The sequence below is a fragment of the Sylvia atricapilla genome, chromosome 4 (genome assembly GCF_009819655.1).
Source record: "Sylvia atricapilla isolate bSylAtr1 chromosome 4, bSylAtr1.pri, whole genome shotgun sequence".
NCBI classification, from domain to species: domain Eukaryota; kingdom Metazoa; phylum Chordata; class Aves; order Passeriformes; family Sylviidae; genus Sylvia; species Sylvia atricapilla.
This window is the reverse complement of record NC_089143.1, coordinates 40,006,177-40,025,769: the sequence shown is the minus strand read 5'-3', so window position 1 is coordinate 40,025,769 and position 19,593 is coordinate 40,006,177. Positions and strand designations below refer to the sequence as shown.

Below are 19,593 nucleotides of genomic sequence, written 5' to 3'. Positions count from 1 at the left end.
AAAGAATGAATTTTTCTTACTTTTGAAAACATCTTTCAGATTTATGGTTTTTGCTCAGCCTTGTAATTCAAATGGTATGAACAATACGTAATCATTCTACTTGGATTTGACCAGTTTTTAGCATAGTAGTCAGAGCTTCAGCTGTGTCTGATGCCAACTGAGGAAAACCTTGCTAAGCTCTAGGTTGTGTATATCAGCAAAGTCAGAGAGCTGACGTGATGACCTTATCATTTGGTCTTTAGTGATGTAGCCCTGCTGTATTCTTGGCTCTGTTATCTGTGGATGACCTTGCTAGCTGCACACTGGGGACAATCCCAAGGGCAGTGCCAGGAAAACTGCTGACTTTTCAGTCAGCTTGGTGGTGAATAGCCTGGATGTCACTTGCACAATGAAGGCTTGGCCTGGCTCTTGGATCTTAGAACAATTTTAGGGGTGGGTGTGTTTTTTAACTGCAAAGGAACCAGTGCTGTATCTAATCTGAAAAGGCAGACTATACAAGTGATTTTCATCTAAATTTCTGATATTTCTAGGAAGCCTATTTGTGAGCTTCCAGTATCAAATATTCTTGAAAAAGCTTGCTTTTGAACAATGCCTAATTAAAAACCTTATCTTTGTATTTCAGCTAGGCAATTTAAAATCTTTTGACTTGCATTATTATTGTTAGATACTGGGTGCCTTTTACATCCAAAAAACAACAAGAACTGTGGCATGCTAACATAAACTGTTTACAGTATAAAATCTCACTAAGTGATTGACAGGTGCTGATTAGTAGCTAATCAGAGAGCAATGCCTTCTTCCTCTTTGTGTGCCAATCCCTGTGTGTGCATCAGCAATTGGCAGGCTCCTTTGGTTCCCCCCCAGGGAAGCTGTATGCTGTTGGTGGCTACGATGGAGCGTCACGGCAGTGCCTTAGTTCAGTAGAATGCTACGATGCCAATTCCAATGAGTGGAGCTATGTCGCAGAAATGAGCACAAGGCGGAGTGGAGCAGGTGAGTGGGCAAGGATCAGCTGTCCTTGCAAAGATGAACTTTCGTGGGTTTAACGTGTATCAAATAATATGAAAGGTAAGCTAAAGTCTGAATCTAATGGAATGTGCTACTCCTAGATGGCTGATACACAGCAGGTTATAAAAACAAAACTGTTCCACAGAGTAAGATTCAGTCTGTTAAGAGTAAACATCTCTTTGTTTTTTCATACTTTCATATTCCTCCTCTTCCCACAACTTGTGATGGTTTTTAACATACTGACTAATACTCATGGATTGTAATAATCACTATCACCTCAATTCTTAAGTATCAAAATCTATACAGCAAGTGTGAAAAAAATGTCTGTTCTACCGAGATCTCTTTGCCAGGTTAGGGCTGATTATTCTAACAGCATTTTCAGGTTGACTTTACGTATGAACTGTGACTAGGTTTCCACCTCTTTGGAGGACTTGTTCTGCATTCTGATTCACTGCAGGAAATTTTGTCCTTGTTCATTCCTAAGTTTGTATTACTGGTTTCATCCTATTACTTCCACTTATGTACCCTTTATTTCACCTTCAGTAATTCTTCTCATTACCCGGTGTTTACATCCTCTGTACATGTACAGCCTCCTACATGTTATCCTTCCTTATCATTTAGCCAAGGTATATACATTTATTTCTCTATAAATCCCTCCTTTTTTTTTTTTTTTTTATGGATTTCTTTTTTCCTTCTTGCAATTCTGAGTGTATATATTTCTCTTTAAAGACATCTTTAAAAGTGCCTGTGGTATTCCACTTTTGTTTAATGAAATGATACTTCCACAGCTCCAAATTGACTTTAGCATTTTCATTATCTATTAATATTATGGACTTGAATCTCATTTACTGTTCACTGTCCTCTATTTGTCTTTTGGTATTTCAGGTTTTTTCAACTCGCAGAAGTTGTTTTATTTCTCTAGATGCGTTCCCATGGACTTTTTCAAGTCAAATTTCATGTTATTATTTTCTACATTTATTTTTTAGTAGCTAAGTCACTTTTTTGCCAAGTACTTAATGGTGGTTTTTAGCAACACCCTTCAAGTATCTGCTGGTGATTGCCATAATGGGAAAAGACATTGCTACAAATAAAGCTGAATGGACTTCTAGTATGCTCAGTATATGGTTAATAATTATCCCAACTTCTCATCTCACCTTCCATTATTCTTTGTTAACTCTGAACAGTTTTTACCTATATAATAATGTTTAATGTAAGTTCAAATAATTTCAATAGAACTCTATCAAAGTACTAAATTCATTACTAAAATTAAGATAGTCTGTGATACTTCCATCATATCCTTACAGCATCAGCAAGTTGTAACATTACTAAAAGTATCATATTTCAATTGTATTTCTAAAATAAAACTATGATGTTAATGAAGGAAACATGATACACTGTACCTCAAGTAAACACAGTTGTCCTGTGAAACTTCCAGTAACTCAGTCTCTGCTTCTTGGAAGTAAATTCTGGATTAAAAACTGTACAGAGTTGCAGTAAGGGTACTGGAAAATATTACTGTCTAATATTGGCACGTTTTGAGGAAAATATTTATATAAAATGGGAAAGTTACAAGTATCATTATACAGACAAATAGTGTTGGTGGGTTGTGACAAAGTTGCATTTTGCAATCTGCCTGCACACACATTTTGTTTCAGCATTTGGGGTTTATTTTTTGATACTCTGTTTTTGCAAACTGTTGTTGTGCTTGTAGCCTATTTATACAGTAGATGTTTTCAAATTTTTTTTTTTTAATGTTGAATTTCTTCTACAACTCTGAAATTTAGTTCCTTAAATATACTAACTACTGGGGTCTTCCTGCCCCTCTCCTCTCTTCCCTTGTCCTCATGTTTCCTTACTCAACTCTCTGCTGTCTTTTACCTGGTTCACTGATTAAAAAAAAAAAAAGGAGAGGAAAACTAAATCTAGACAGCTATTCCAGTTTCATGTAACTGAGTAAAATAATCAACAGTCTTTTGTGCCACTCTGTTAAATACGTGAAAAATTATATTTTTGCATGGCAGAGGAGTGGGTGGTAATGTGAAAATTGTGACTGTTGATTGAGCTTGGCTGTAAAGGCCAAATAGCCAAACCCACCAGAACTGCTTCAACTGGCAATCAGTCCTGGTGGTGTTGTGGGGGCTAACTTAAAAGAATTTTGTTCCTGTATTAAACTTTTGGATGTCTGGTCATCTCAAAGAACTTAAGCTCATCTCTTCTGTTCCTACTGCTTCAGCTTCACTCAAAAGCAACTTTTCAGAGGTTAACCCTCAGTTACTCTTCTTTAGTACCCACTGCTTCTCAGTTGATCAATACGGGGACAGATCTGTTTCCAGCAACATATTGGGAGGAGGAACTTCAGATCCAGATATAGGCCATTTGGGAGGGCTGAGAGATATAAGACAGGGTCCTGAAAAATGGGCAGGAAAGAAAAGTAACAAAGAAAGGAGAACTCAGAAGACGGCAACAAGAGGATACAGACGGAAGGAGCAAGAAATAAGGTAGGACCTGGAAACTGGGTGTGGGATTAAGGGAAAATGAAGCACCATGGAGGAACGGAGGACATTATTAAAAATAAGGAGCTATGAAAGAAAAAAGTGGCAATGAGGCAGAAGGAAAGCTCTACACACTGAATAGGAAGGCCAGTAATTCTATTGAAAGCATGGGTGGGGGGATTTATATCACATCCCATATTTAAACTGAAAATCATATCCCTCCTTCTAGCTCTGTACTGTTTAATTCTACAAAATATGCATGTTTTACTATCCTGTCCAATAAAGGGTGATCAGAGTGGGAGAAACAAAACTTGTCATACTACACTGTGGCATGATAGCTAGAAATAATAGCAATTAAAGAGGAATTAAATTAACTGGGAAGGATATGGGGAAATGCTAGTAGTGAATATCACTGATAAAGCACTAAATAGCACGATTTATAAGAGTGTCCTATCAAGAAGCTATTTTTCAGATTTACAGGACCAATTAGCTTCCATGTTTCATTCCTCTCTTCTTTTAATTATTAAAATCAGTCTCTTTAATCAGAAAATTTAGTCATTTCAGCAGGAGTCGTTTCTCTCCACATAGAGAAATGGCTCTTAAATACAGATTTAATTATATGTTTTTAAAGATATTTCACCTGGTTATCAAGGTCTCGGGGTTATCTTTTTTTTTTTCCCTTTTTTTCCTCTCTTTTTTTACCTCAATATATTTTTTCTTTGAGGGACTTATCTGATTTTTGGCATTCATATTTGTTGTTTCCCTTTAAAAAGATTTAAAGTGGTCCCCTTTCCATGGAATACTTCATGAGCTATATTTGCAAATCTGTATCTCCACTTTGAGTTTCATAGTATTAAATGTGGTCTTTATTAGATTTCCCAGTATACTTTTATAGAAGTGCTTTTTTAGTTGTCTTTATGGTCCATCACTCAGAAGTTTTAATGCAAAAACCTCCATGTGTTTCTGAAATTTATTATGTTTTGGTTCCAATAATGCATTATAAAGGGAGGAATAAATAAAGAGGCCTTTCTCTCTGCTTCTCCCATTTCCATCTTTTCAATATGTGCAGCCCAAATAGCAAGTAGATAGAACTAGCTTTACTCACTCCTTCATTCCAAGCTCACAGATTAATAAGCTTTTGTTGTAAAGTTAAGGAGGCCTTAGGATTAAAGCACACCCTTTAATATCCTTTTGGATATTTTGGTAACTGCAGCTTGGTTCAAAGATGCTTGGTGTTCTTCAAATCCCAGAGAAGGTACTCACTGCTAACTGTTTACTTCTGTTCCATCTGTTTACAAGGTATTCCAACACTTCAGTGAAAGCATCCCTATTGTATAATGTCTATCCATTCAGCTTTTATCCTCTGTACTGCGCAGTTTTTACTTTCTAAAAGTCCACTTACACTTTACCATCTTGTCAGATTTCTGTTATGCTGGCTGAGCACATTGTCTCATTTACTGTCACTTCTAATTAGTCCTAAATTTCAACAAGCCTCATTTTCCTGCACATCATTTTTCATCCAGAATTTTCTAAATCTTCCGTTGCAGAACAGCTCTGGTCTTTGTATGCTGTGATATGGTAGATGGGCACACAAGGCATTTTATCAGTGTCTTGCTGTAGTTCCTGTCTCTCTGCTTTAATGCATCCTGACCCAAATGTTTTCTGAAATAGTTTCCAACACTGACTTAATGAAGGATTTATGTTAGCTGACATATTTGTTGTTTCTCCTTTGTGTCACTCAAATAGTTCTCTGGTTAATTCTGCGTATTTTCATATGTTTGCAGGTGTTGGTGTGTTAAACAATTTATTGTATGCAGTAGGTGGTCATGATGGTCCTTTGGTAAGAAAAAGTGTGGAAGTGTTTGACCCCATTGCCAGTACCTGGAAGCAGGTTGCCGACATGAACATGTGCAGAAGGAATGCAGGTATGTGCAACAACGACTAAAATGGTGCCAATGTCGATTGTGAACAGCACGTATTTGGATTTCTTTTGCTTTCATAAAAAACATGCTTTTGGGGGGGGTAGTGTATGTCAATTACTAATTTTAATTCCGGTTTCCTGCTTTTAGGTGTTTGTGCTGTAAATGGTCTCTTGTATGTAGTTGGAGGAGATGACGGTTCCTGTAATTTATCAACAGTAGAGTATTATAATCCAACAACTGATAAATGGACAGTTGTGTCATCTTGTATGAGTACAGGAAGGAGCTATGCAGGTAAGGCATGTAGATATTTTTAATAGACTTTTTAAAGTATAACATTTGACAAAGCATCCCAACAGAGTCTTTTCTAAGGTAAAACCAGGGATAATAGAATGGCTAAGAATCATCTAAGGGTACATTTTTGATGATGACTTCAAATAATTATTCACTGCAAGGAAGAAAAAAGGGATTAAAGTGAGTTCAGAAAGGATTTAGACGTAAGTGTCAAGTCAGAAAGATGATTCTGGTATGACCAGTTTTTTAAACAAGAAATATGTGTCTCGGCCTAAGGGGTCCAATTCTGAAGTTCTTTGGGATTTGATATTTTGAAAATGAGCTGTTTCAAGAATCTTTTCCTTCAATAACTGCAGTTTTTCAAATGAGTTATGTAAGTGAATGTTAAGGATATTTTCACTATATTTTGATAGCAAAATTAAACTTGATTAGTGGCAGGTTTTTTCAAGTCACAGAAACTTTCAGAACTTTGCAATGATTCAGGCAGCTTTGTGTCAAAGAGAAATTTGTGAAATAGGGAAAAACATGTACATGGTTGCTGGTGCACAGTTAAATGCTAATTGCAATGTGTTATATTAAATTTTTCTTGATTTAAAAAAAAGGTATTGCCTAAAGATTTATCCCTTTTTTTCCCTTTCCCTCTAGGTGTTACAGTTATTGACAAACCATTATGATCAGTAAAGGGGTTTTCAACTTGATATGCACTAGAAGCAGTCTTCAGCAAGTGTATTTGAAGTGACTGACTGTCTAAGCACTTCTCTACTTGTAGCTGCACCTTGAGTCACAGTGGAAGATGTGACTGTCTACAATTACAGAAAACAGATGATGAAGATTACACTAGGTAGAAGCAATGCGTGGGATTATTCTGCAGTTGAGCAGAAGTTGACTGAACTTTTGAAGTCTGGACCATTTTTTTTATTGCAAGGTCTTCAAAAAAAACCCAACACTTTCATAAGTACCGACTTCTGTCAGTCACGACTGAGAAACGGATTTTGAGTGAAGAATGGTGTGTATTCTGGTGAAAGTAAATTTTTGTCTTATTTTTTCCAGAGACTAATAAATATATTTAAGGAAATGAACTGTCAGTCTTCATTGTAGGTATTGAATCCCACCTCAGTAATTCAAACTGGCATGGGGTAAATTTGTTTCCTTTTATAAAACTTTTGTTACATAACTCTAATATGTGCATATGTTTGTGTGAGCATAAGTTGCTCTCTACTGAAACTCTTCAAAACCTGATTTTACTATTTATAATTTGGCACAGTACTTTGAATATGTCAGTACTATGTTGTAAAACAGAGATGTATTTTTTGATATGTAACAATGCTTAACACTAATTCCAGATGAAAGAGATCAGAGACGGTATAACACTTCTTGAGCAGGTGTAATTTCAGTATCTTTTTAATAAAAATGTTGTCTGTACTTATGGGGTTTTCTTTCCTGTTCAATTTTGGTCACATTTAGATGTTACTTCTTTTTTACCTTTTTATCCAAAAGGTGATTTGGCATGAAAATAACTGAAAATTTGTAGTGAATGTATGCAATTGCATTGAACTTGCATGGTACAAAGGCCTATTTATGCGTGTAACCTCAGCTTCTATTAGCCAATATCTGAATATACTGTATGTGGCCATGCTTATAAAGCAGCACATTTTTATTTGTTCTTGGATGGCCTCCTTTTAACATGACCAAAGTTACTGTCATATTTGAGACATTTTCTTCAAATAAAATTTGTACATTGTTTCCTAATGCAAACAGGTTGCTTAAAACTTGTGTTTCTCAATACAAGTCTCAAACCAAATACTCAGTGAAATAATTTGGGTTTGGGAGGGAAGGAGCAGGGAGAAGCTGGTGTTCGAGAGGTCTGAGTACCAACGAATTCAAAGTGGTTAAGGTTAAGGCACCGGTCATGTGACCATCACTGTCTTGCCGCAGGACTGTTTCTGGCAGCTGTGGTTGTCCATGAGCGCAGGAATGGCCACCGCTGGCTTCCCGGGAAAGCGTCTGAGCTGTGACACTGCTGGCAGGGCTGGGAGTCACGAAGGTGCCCCAAAACCATGTGCGGTGTGACTCACGGTGGGGCGAGGCAGGGGATTTGAACGGGAACCTTTTATTTGAGTTGTACACTTTCACCCGCATGACACCAGCCCCCGAATGCGGCTGTGGGCCGCTGCTGCCATGACAACACCGCCGCCTGTGTACTCCAATCTTTTCCTTAAGGCGGGAGGAGGGAGCGGGCGCACGCACCTGCAGGGGTGAGACGGCGTCCACCCGCAGCCCCGCCGTTCCTGCAAGCGAGCGCTTTGAGCGCGGCGGCGGGCGGGGGGCGGCGGGTCCCAGTGGCGGCGGTGACGGCGCTGCCCCCGGCCGCTCCCGGAGCCGCTGCCGCGCCCGGGCGGCCCCGCGGAGGCGGGCGGGGAGGGCGGTGCCCGCGGGCCCCGCCCCATGGCGTCGTGCGCGTCACCCGCCCGTGCTCCCGCCCCATTGGCCGAGCGCCGGGGTCTCACTATCCTCACTCCACCCCTCCAGCCAATGGCCGCGCGGGAGTCGCCGCCGCGGCTCCGCCTCCCGCCCGCCTGACCCTGCGCCGTTGCCGCCCGCTGGCCAATGGGGTTGCGCCGGGCGGGGCCGCGGTGGCGGCCAATAGGCGGCGCGCGGTGGCGCGGGCGGCCCGGCGGGTGTTGTTGCGCATAGGGAGCTGCGGCCGCCGCCAGGTGAGGGGCGAGGGGCGAGGGCGGGCGCGGCCCGGGATGCCGCTGCGGGGCTGCGGGTGCCGGGCTGCGGCTCCCCGGGAGAGCCCAGCTCTGCTCAGCGTTCCTTGCCCGTGGGTGGCCTATGCCGGTATGCGTCCGCCGCCTGGCGGGGCCGGGAGGGACGGAGGAGCCCCGGTGCAGCCCGGCCGCTGGCCGCTCGGCTCCCGGCCGTGTGTTCGGGGGTGGCGGCGGTGGTTCAGTTTCATTGCGCGTCCCTCCGCCCAGGAGCTCGGGCTGTGAGCTGCCTTGGCGTCTGCTGCGATTCTTTTGCTGTTAATAAGAAGTGGCAGCATCTGATGCTGTTGCTAAGAAAGAAGAACGATTACTAATGTTTTTGGATACTGGCTTGGTATGCTGCTCAATATGTGAGGGTAATTACACATTGGAATGGGCTGCCCAGGGTGGTGATGGAGTCACCCTCCCCGGAGGTGTTTAAGGAAAGACTGGATCTGGCACTTGGTGGTGGGTCATAGGTTTTAGGCGGGTCATGATGATAGGATCTCAGAGCTCTTTTCCAAGCGGCGATTCTGTGATTTGTGTCGGATGTACCTAGGTGTACCAGCTGGGGATGGACCGCTGTCCCCTGGCCTGTGAGCGAGAGTGGAGGATGGACCTGTTAAAGGGGTCCAGAGGAGGGCACTGGAAATGGTCAGCGGGCACATCACCAAGGGGGAGAGGCTGGAAGAGTTGGGGTTGTGCAGCCTGGAGAAGAGAAGGGTCGAGGGACACCGTACTGTGGTACTTTTTGCTAAGGCTTGTAGTGGCAAAGGACAGAACAGTGTTCTTAAACTCAAAATGGATCGGTTTAGATTTGGCATAAAAATGATTTTTATTTTTTTTTACAATGAGAGTGCTGAGACACTGGAACAGGTTGAGCAGAAAAGCTGTGTATGCCCCATCCCTAGAAGTGTTTGAAGGCCAGGTGCAATGGTACTTTCAGCCTCTTGACGTCACGAAAAAATGTCCCTCACCATCCCACCAGGGTTGGACTGTAAATGATGTTTAAAGGTCCCTTCAAAGCCAAAGCAACAAGGGGCTTAGTCTGTGGGAATGGCATGAGTTCAGGGCACCTGCAGGAACGCAGCCTCTGTGGTTTTGGGAGCTGTGAGGAAAAGTCCATTACTCAGGGAAAGGTGGATTGCCTCAAACCAATTGCAGCGTTGATGTAGTTTGCAGGGATTTTGGTTCACAGCCATGAGGAAAAAGGGGACTGGATAATCAAGAGATCAAAGTTAATTCATCTGTTAAACCTTTTTTGAACCTTCCTGTTGCTGTTTTAGTACAGAATACAATTATCCGGCAAAATCCTTGAAATACGTTTGGCTAGTAATTAATATTTCTTTATCCTTTTGCTCCCTTGATATAATCTCAAAACCAAGGAGCTGATTGCCTCTCAAATTGTTTTGCCTCTCAAACCAATCTAAAGCTTTGTTCTTTTAGGCTATTCTGTATTAAGATCATCTGTCTTTCCTGTCTTTTCTCAGCTTTTACTTAAAAACTAGGTAACAACTCTATTATGTAGTGTTTTTTTTTTCTCTGAAGGTTAACTTCTGTTTGTTGAATTTTTCTTAAAATTTGCAGGTTACTTACAGACAGCTGCGGAAGAACTGTAATTGTGATGTTTTATGATTGAACCATGGCCATGAATGACAGCGTCAATATCTTGAACTCTGCTTATCTGGCAGTGGAATACATAGACTCTTTCCTACCTGACAATCCCCTACAGCAACCATTTAAAAATGCCTGGAATTACATGCTGGATAACTACACAAAGTTCCAGATTGCAACTTGGGGATCACTTCTAGTTCATGAAGTTTCGTACTTTTTGCTCTGTGTACCAGGATTTCTCTTTCAGTTTATACCATATATGCAGAAGTATAAAATTCAACAGGTAAGAGGAAGTTACAAAGTATGCACTGACTTTTCTTTGAACATATCAGGCAGAGCATATAATCACAGTATCCTGGTTCTCAATGTATGTGGTTCCATTTCATCTGTCACTTGGACATCCTGGAAACAACAAAGTAAAATTACTCTGTGTATGAGGAGAGAAAGAGAAGTGGATTTTGGGGAAGAAAAGGACTTCTTTTTTTCCTGAGGAAGGGTTATGCTTTTCACCATGATGCTATAGAGAGGAAAGGGTATGTCAGTCTTACTAATAGTAAGGTTTTATAAATATAGTTCTTATATCAGCAGGGGAAGGTGAATAGAATTCTGGCATGTGGTGTTAGAGGTGTGTCTTATTAGTATAAAATAATTACATTATGTCATTTAACAGCAGTGCTCTTCTTCGAAGTACCTCTATGCACATCCTCTTGAAGAGATTTTGAAATATTTTGACAGTGGAGAAAGCCTGGGATGGATTGCACCCTCCTAATTGGAGGCAAAGGCACATCCAGTATCTAAAGATTATTGTTTTCCCCTAGTTCATTACAATTTGAGTTAGAAATTAATACCAGCTTCTGAATTTATTGCAGTAGTTGGTAGAATGTCTCCCTGCAAAAACTGAATGTTTTCAAGACAATTATTTCTTCACAAGCTTGTATCTTCAGCTTCTCTTTGTATTATTTTAGTAATGGAAATACATTCTGTGATGTGAAGAAGGAAAGCAAACTCGGATTGTGTTAAACTGTTGAGTATGAAATGTTCCTGCTAACTATAAACACTGAAAAAACCAAAAATTGCTTGGCAATGACTGACAAGACAGCCTATCTTAAGACAGTAGCCTAGAAAAATGAGGTTTTGATAAAACTGAATCCAGTCCCATGTTATTTGTGTTGCCTGAGTTAATCTGTATTAGTGGAAGGCATGTTACCTGACTTCCAAGGTGAAATTAAACTGACTCCAAATGAATATTTGGAGCACTTTACTTGCATGCAGTAGAAACATGTAATACAATAATTTCTTTTTGCTTCATTTTAGGATAAACCAGAAACATGGGAAAAACAATGGAAGTGTTTCAAAACCCTCCTCTTCAATCACTTCTTCATTCAGCTTCCCCTGATCTGTGGTACCTATTACTTCACAGAATACTTTAACATCCCGTATGGGTGGGAAGAGATGCCAAGATGGTGAGTAGATTTTTCTGATATGATGATGCTGAGTTACATACATACAGCTGGAGGCAGAATATTTAACAATTAGTGTTGTGAACTCTTAATAAGAAATAATTTTTTGGCAATGTGAACTGTGTTTGTTAATCACCCTTCATTTGATGCTTAGCTGCTGTAAGAACTAATTAGAATTTTCTAAATTTTTTAAAATGGCCCCAGTCTGTTCTAATCTTAAGCAGAGAAGGGAGATTAGGAGGGAGTCTATAGAAGCAAAGCAAGATTCCTGGTGGGGTGGATTAAATGTTGGGCTTTCTGGGGGTCTTATTTATCTATTTTTTTTTATTCCTCCTAAGTGTGTCTACCTTCCACCATGTTTTATATCATTGCAGTAGAGTGTTCCTCAAAGGAGAGAATGTACCACCTTCGCAGTCTTCTTTTCTTGCACTGAGCTGATGGGCTTTTGAACAAAACTGGATTAGCTATAAGTGCCCCCTTTTCCCCCACCTCCCACCCCAGCAGTAGTTTTTTATCACAGAAGGTCATCTTTCTTGGAGAGCTGTTTGCTCTCTGGTGTAGATGGCTGATGCAGCTCTATGTTTTTGATCAAGGTCTCACACAATCTGTGGTTGTTCTCTGTAGAGTGCATTTGTAATATTGAAATGACAGCTTGTTACACTAACTGTGAGTTAACCTAATACTAATTGAAGTGAGTTAACATGTGCTAACTCCAGCATATCAACAGATGAGCTGGTGAGCACCACAGCCTTTTTACCTAATTAATTAATTAATTTTAATATTCTTACCTGCTAATTAATATTTTTACCATGTTAAAAAAGTAGTGTGCTGCTATTCAGTTAGTAATAGGTATAAACATTTCTGACCATTATTGGCATATAAACTATTTCCTCTTTCAGAAACATTTGTCTGCTTGTGTTTTCTATAACTAATAGATCTTCTGCTTTTTAAAGGTATATTCTGGTTGGCCAGTGTTTTGGATGTGCAGTGATTGAGGATGCCTGGCACTATTTTCTGCATAGATTGCTGCATCACAAGAGAATATACAAGTATATCCATAAAGTTCACCATGAGTTTGTTGTATGTATTACTTGATTTTTTTTCTTTAATAATAGTTTTTAGTATATATTTCATAGAACTTACTTAAACATCTGATTTGAAAGACCTAAGAATTTTGCATTCCTTTGACAGTGTGGTTAGATGCCTTTTCTTGGGCACTTTGTCAAGAACAGTCATCCATTTTATTTCTGAAAACACCTCCTGTAATTTGATTTCATTTCAGTGAAGTGAAGGATCACACTCTTGCTCAAGTTTAATTGTATCTATGAGCAAGGTGAGGCACACTTTTAAAAATGCGTATGTAGGTCTCATTGCTAGGGGAAGGGAAACAGTCGATGTCTGGATTTGGTTGTTCATCAGTTTCCCTCCATATGGGCTGTTACCCAGAGCATATGAATCTCCACAACGTGATCAGACAGGCAGCTCTTGCACAACCCGGGTGTGTGCATCATGTACTTAATTCAAGGAAGGGATTGCAGCTCTGGATGAGTGCCTCTGGAATTAGTATAGCCCATTGTGCAATTCAAATGCACAGGTATATCAAGAGCACACATTTTGGGTGGTTCTGCATTTAGTGGTGTTGGAGCTGGCACTGAGCACTAGGCAATGAACCACACTTGGCTGGAGCCGGGTAGGATCCAGCAGTGCTTGCCCTTTGGAGATATTGCTGTGTTTGGGTGGCACTGCCTGTAGAGCCCAGGAGTCAGTGCTGTGTTTCTGTGCTGCTGTGTGTAACCTAGACTGTGCCAAAAGTGCTGGGTCAGGGATGCTTTATGCGTGCTGCCAACAGTAGAGGAGCTTGGTATGGATTGATGCATACAGATGTACAGACATCTGCAACAGCAGCTGCTCTCTTCCTCTTGCTCTTGGCAGCCCCTCAGGTCTCTAGCTGGAGCAGCTTTTGGCCATTATTCTTGAGAGTGGTTAGCCGTTCTCACAGAAGTGATCTGTAGCCTAATGGTTGTTTCACTAAAAACTTTTGCTGACAGTAAAAAAAGGTGTTATTAAAGTATCCCTTAAGATAAAGTGAACTTCATTTTTTTCTGATGACCTTACTTAAAACCTTCAGCATTAGGTTAAAAATTTTTATCTGTTTTCTGTGTATCGTGTTCTATGATTGTAAACTCTTTGGAATGTCTTTTTTTGCTTAGCTAAATGTAGCAATGACTGGTGTGTGTATATATATATGATATAAAACATTTTCTCTCATATAATCTCAAAATAACAATCGAGGGGTACAAATTTATTTTAAACAATGGTCAAAGAGGAGGGATTTTTAATTATTGTTTTAAACAATGGTCAAAGAGGAGGGATTTTTAATTATTGTTTTGATAATAAATTTCTGAGTTCTGCTTCTGAGAATATTTTGGCTTCCTTCTTTCTTCTGCTTCCAAGACTGGATGTATAGCAAAGCTGATAGGAGCTTGCCAAACACTTTAAATATTTCTGAAATAACGCTTTGACCTGGGGTGATGGTAAGCCTAAATAAAAGTTTGCAATTTTTCAACTAGTAGTGAAGTGTTTGGAATCACTAATAGAGTGATAATCCTTATGATTTTGGAATACTGTTTTTCCAAAGAGGAGCTAAATACGTGTGTTATGGCCCTTGCTCAATCATACCATTCCCTTTGCCCAAGCACTGTTCCGTTTGTCCTGTTGTAGTCTTGTGGGGTAATGGGAAAGGGAGAGTATTGCAAAATGGTGCTTCTGATTTGGGAGTGCATAAAACTGAAAATGGTGACTGTTCCCTTTCTGTTATCTTTTTCTAGTCTCCATTTGGAATGCAAGCAGAATATGCACATCCTTTGGAAACACTCATCCTTGGAGCTGGCTTTTTTATTGGAATTGTTGTTTTCTGTAACCATGTGGTTCTTCTGTGGGCGTGGGTGATCTGTCGCTTGATGGAAACTATTGACGTGCACAGGTGAGATGCTCATTGCTTCTTAATAATTGTTTTTTCTCTTGTCTTACATCTCTCTCAAACTCACCTGTCTGTCACTGAGATACACTTTTTATTTTGCACTAAAGTGCTTTTCTGTGTCTGACAGAGAATGAGACAACCTGGGAGAGTTACCACTCTTTTCTGTTTTGAGGTAGTGTTAGCAGCCGGTCTTGCTGATTAAAAGAGTGTGGACTATCAGCTAGAGCATCTCAAGGAGGGTTAGAGAAGCTAGGTGCCTCATTAGGATGTCTGGCTATTGATATTGGGTGTGCAAGTGATCTTATGTATATTGGAACAACAAAATTCAATTACAAAAGGTGACATTCTAGTCAAGAGTTCTGTTTAATATTTTGTCAGGCTGTTTTCTTGCTCAGGAGAAAATTTATGCTCTGTGACCACTGACTCTCTTTAAAATAAATGCATAATTTTCTCTTGTTTATTTGTTTGTTTATTTATTGTTAATAAAAAGGACAAGACTTTTCTCTATAGAACTGACTTACTTCATATTTGGCTCCAAAATCTTAGGGCAAATCCTAGTAGGCTTAGTTTACTTCATCTACAAATGAATGAGCTTTTCTTTCCTGTGTTCAAGAGGCAGGGGAAACTAAGAGTTTACTTTTGAAATGATACTATTAACACTTTACCTTGTATTTGTAAATATATTATGAAGCAGATGGTGTCTAATTGCAAGTTGAGTGTCAGGTGTTTCAGTGAAACATAAGCTACCAGTAAATTCATGGTATAAAGCATTCCAGGTTTAGTCATGTTTTGCTTGTAGACTTCCCAAAGTATATGTTGTGACAGACCATAAACTGGTACGAATTTCCTATTTTAATTACCATTTTAGTTCGCTCTCCACATGAGGGCTTTCTAATGGATTGCCTTGCGCTCTCCCCGCTAGGTGGCGGTAAGAGGCTGTCCAGCACTATGAAGCAAAGGAGCTGGAATCCCTCTAGAGCACACTGTTCTGCTTTTTATCTTACTTTAATCATATATTTGGGTTTCAAATATTGGAAGTAAGCTGTAAATAAGAGTAGGCATACAGTGATTGTTGATTTGAGAGCTTCTGCACTGATGGCCATAGCTTGCACTTAATGTTACCACTTCCTCCTTCCTAAAGTCACTCATAGTTAAAACTGCTAAGACAGCAGGAAGGCAGCCACTGTGATTTTTTTAAAGTTACCTGCTTAAATTTTTTTGTATTGCCTAATAAACTGAGCTGAAAAGCAAGTGACAAAGCCATTGGAGATAATTTGCAGTTGTTTGGCTAGGAGTGGAGGGAAACTTGTTTCTATGTTAAGCCAATATCATTGTGATTACTTTCAGACCTTAGAATACTATAAAATACTTTTCTTTCATAGAAATTATAAGTTAGTGTCTATATTTTGTAGTTTATTTCTCAGAGAAATCCTTACCCTAATTGTTTCCTTTTTTTCTGTGCTGCAGTGGCTACGATGTCCCGCTGAACCCTCTTCATTTGGTGCCTTTCTATGCTGGGGCCCGTTTCCATGATTTCCATCACATGAACTTTATTGGCAACTACGCCTCAACCTTCACGTGGTGGGACAGACTCTTTGGTACAGACTCTCAATTCATTGCCTATCAAGAAAAAGAGAAGAAGAAACAATGCTTAACAAAGAAGAAGGCTAACTAAATTACCAGTGTAAAAGTCAACTTTTGCTTTTCTGTAAAGCAAAATAGTGATTGAGTGTTTAGCGTAAATATTGTTCCCTGGCTACTAAGAGGTAGGGAAAAACAGCTAACTGAACTGCAGTATCTTTCTAATGGGAATGTTTTCTATTTTGTACATAAGTACTGCATATATTTTAACTACAGATTTAAAGATGATGGAAAAAACCAGAGATGACTTGTGTTTATCTTTTTTTTTTTTGACAAGAAAAAAAATCAACTTTATCTATCATGTTGCCCATTTTTGGATCCAGGTAGAATTATGTATGTACAATGAAGTTGGTCTTTGGTTTTTTTAAATATATATTCTTAAATTTATAATATCAAATAGCAGAAGATATTAACTAGCATCAGCACTGTATTATTTAAATATTGGGTAAAAGTTGCTTAAAACCAAAACGTCTGTTACTAGGAAGCTTGGACAGGTCTTTTGCACACTGGATAATGTGAACTGCTAATAACAATACCTGGCTAAACATGAATTATCAGAGACATTCCTGATCTAGATTTATTATTTTAGATTACAGGTAAAAAGAATAGAAGTTTTTATTTGAAGACACTGTTTTTTGCTGCTCTCTTGAAGTTGGTCTGTCAGTGTACTTAGCATTTACATTACATTCTTCTCTATGTGTTGTAATTTGCTGATCTGATTTGTTGCTATATTTGCACTTGTGACTGATGAAATAAACGTGGATTGGTTTGATGCGTGTATTGTAGTTTTCGTATGCTTTTAAACACAAACGTGTGACAAAACCATGGAGGATACAGGGTCTTACTCTCTATCTCTTCAGTGAAGAAGGATGGTTTGCAGTTTGATTCGTTAGGATGGTTTGCAGCAGTGCCGTCTGCTAAACTACTTACACAGGTAGCAGTAAGAAATGGAAACAGAGAACATGTAAATTCTGCTGGTTTTGGTTCAAAGGACTTGGATACATAACTGCTCCATGTAGCAACATCTTCTGGGATGAGTGTGTTCTCAGGGTACAGCTTGATCAAGATAGAATCTCAAACTACTACTTGAGTTGCACTAGTCACAGAAGCAGTAGTCTGATATTTTTTACTGTAAGTATTTGTCTGTTGCATAGGAAATAACAGTGAAGTATTTGAAAAGGTCTTAAACCCTTAAAAGATCTTCCACTGTGGAAGCTGTCATGTCAGCTGCTCTTCAGACTTCAAATACCACTTCATCTACTCGACAAGTCCCTTAGAGGACCTTAGTGTTTTGCTTACTCAAGACCACACCTGAATTTTAGGGCTGCTTCACATGCAATCTGGTATAACTGTCAAAACAGACAATCCAGTATAAGTGCAGATGAGATCAGGCTTCTGACAGAAAGTAAGGTGTTAATGACTTGCAGAATGACTCAAATATTACTTGAGTTGTGAAAGTAGTTCAGATTCCTCTTCTGTATGTGTTTTGTAGAAGCTTTTACTTCTTTATCTGTATCCCTGTTGAAATTCAGTATTTTTTCCCTTCCCTCTAAGAAGAAGTAAAAAAATACGTTTGACTATGGCAGGTGAACGGAAGCTTAAATCCCTATATTGTTGAGTTTTTAGCAGAGGCTGGTACTTGAGCCTTGCTGAATCCGTATGCACTGCTTGCCTGAACTCTCCATGGTGGAAGCAACCTCTTTAATCAGATTTCAATGATGGCCATTATCCTCTGCTTTGTCAACTCCCACTCCCATCCTGCAGCTGCAGTATACTTTGCTTTATTTGACTGAAGCATTAGCCTAAAAATACAAGGAGCTTTCAGAGCTTCAGCTTTTCCCTGTGAACATCATTCTGTTCAGTTGTTCTCCTGCTGGCTTAATGCAGGCTCACACTGCTGCAAAATTATGCACAACTGGGAGCCACTTGCCTAAATATTCCACTAAAGGCATTTGTAAAAGCTTGGTGACTCCTCAGCTATTGGAAAGCTGAAGCAGGGTGCTAAAAACACGATGGGATTGTCTTACAAAGTTGTAATGTATATTCCATTCTTAAAGAAGCTTAAAAATAAAGAAGGCAATTTTAACACACTATCATTTGGGGAAGTGTACATCGGGGGTTTTTTGGGCCTTTTAAAATTAGTTGAATCTGTTTTTCTGACACCCATTGCTATTTTAGTTTTTTGGGTTATTTTATGTTCATCCTTGGTGTACAGTGTGATCACATCGTTGCTTTTGATCATCTTTCTTGAACAAATCCCTAGAGAATTATGCTAGCTGTGCTTTATAAATTTATTTTTTTGCGGAAAAAGTGTGCCTTCTGGACCTCTCAACACAGGAACTTGCATTTGAAAACCACTGGCTTGTTTTCTTCAGAAATCAGATGGACCTGCATTTTGCCGCCATCCCACTGCTTCAAATGTAGGACCCTGAATTTATTGCTGAATGTGAGGCTGACGAGTAAATGACCTACCTCATTACTTTGTGTCCTTTATGCAAATAAAGAATTGTGTTAGCAAATTCCATTTTTAAGATTTTAGGTCTTTATAAAATAAGACTTTACTAATTTTCCCCCTATATTTTGTGAGAGAGACGATAGAGTATGTGCAGATCTGAAAACAAGGAGGTTTTTGTGCAATAGGGAAAAAAGATAAATATATGGATTAACAGTTTTTGGTCTTCACAATGCACAACAAAACCTTACACAATCAATTGTCCTTTATCTTCTTCAATTAGGAGACAGATTTAAGTCTTAGATATTGTAGGACAGGAGAATAAGTGGGGAAGGAATACTTTCCACTACATTATTTTTTTCTGAAAGTCCAGTTTAGTTAAAGCTCATCTGTGGGAAATAACTTCGTACTGTCCCTTAAGATATGACAAGAATTAAGTCCTATGTAAACCATTAATTAATTTCTTGGAGTTAATGTCAAAAAACCCCATGGAAACTTGAAAAGTGTGTTAAACTATAACAATTAGGATTGTAAAATAATCAACTGCTTTTGGCAGCTGATGCGAAATAGAAAATAAGGTGGTTTATTTTATACTGCAGCACAATATACCAGAAAATATTAATATTGATTGACATTATGAGTATAAGTACATATGACTTCATTTCTTTTCCTCACAGAGTTATACTGCATGCTTTATGATTTTTTTTTTAAACTGTGATATGTTTCTAGATTTTTGATGTTCATTATTGTTGAAAAATTACATTTTTGCAGCTTTCATTATGGCTACTGATAGTTATTGCTAACTACAGTGTCTGGTTAATTGCCTCCAAATTTCTGCCTGGTTATGGCTGCCTCTCTTGCTCTGGCAGCTACACCCCTCTGGCACATCTCCTTCATTGAAACCTGTAACTGGCAGGTCCAGGGAGAAGGCAACTTTGTGTCATTAGTTCTTGCTATAATTTTCTGTCTGTGAAGGTAGTAAACACAGT

The 19,593-nt window shown here is 39.3% G+C and overlaps 2 protein-coding genes across 6 annotated transcripts in view; both read left to right on the top strand.

The window, feature by feature from the left end:
- Positions 1-7,465, top strand: part of KLHL2 (kelch like family member 2) — a 55,522-nt gene extending 48,057 nt beyond the window's left edge. For 2 of the 4 annotated variants that reach the window (XM_066317626.1, XM_066317627.1), the window contains 4 exons: positions 862-990; positions 5,282-5,422; positions 5,567-5,710; positions 6,356-7,465. In XM_066317626.1, coding sequence (XP_066173723.1) covers positions 862-990; positions 5,282-5,422; positions 5,567-5,710; positions 6,356-6,384 — 443 coding nt within the window. In that variant the 3' untranslated portion in view covers positions 6,385-7,465. Of the gene's footprint in view, positions 1-861; positions 991-1,890; positions 4,106-5,281; positions 5,423-5,566; positions 5,711-6,355 lie in introns of those variants that run through there. The other 2 variants (XM_066317629.1, XM_066317628.1) reach the window with 2 other exon arrangements.
- An 842-nt stretch (positions 7,466-8,307) lies between these two features.
- Positions 8,308-16,924, top strand: MSMO1 (methylsterol monooxygenase 1). 2 transcript variants are annotated; one of them, XM_066317624.1, is made up of 6 exons: positions 8,308-8,424; positions 10,045-10,354; positions 11,386-11,534; positions 12,485-12,611; positions 14,360-14,514; positions 15,979-16,924. In XM_066317624.1, exons 2-6 carry the CDS (start codon positions 10,100-10,102, stop codon positions 16,184-16,186), a joined length of 894 nt encoding a protein of 297 aa, XP_066173721.1. In that variant the 5' UTR covers positions 8,308-8,424; positions 10,045-10,099; the 3' UTR covers positions 16,187-16,924. The 2 variants fall into 2 exon arrangements, with proteins under 2 accessions (XP_066173721.1, XP_066173722.1); XM_066317625.1 differs by lacking the exon at positions 8,308-8,424 and adding an exon at positions 8,669-8,812.
- Positions 16,925-19,593: the final 2,669 nt, after the last annotated feature.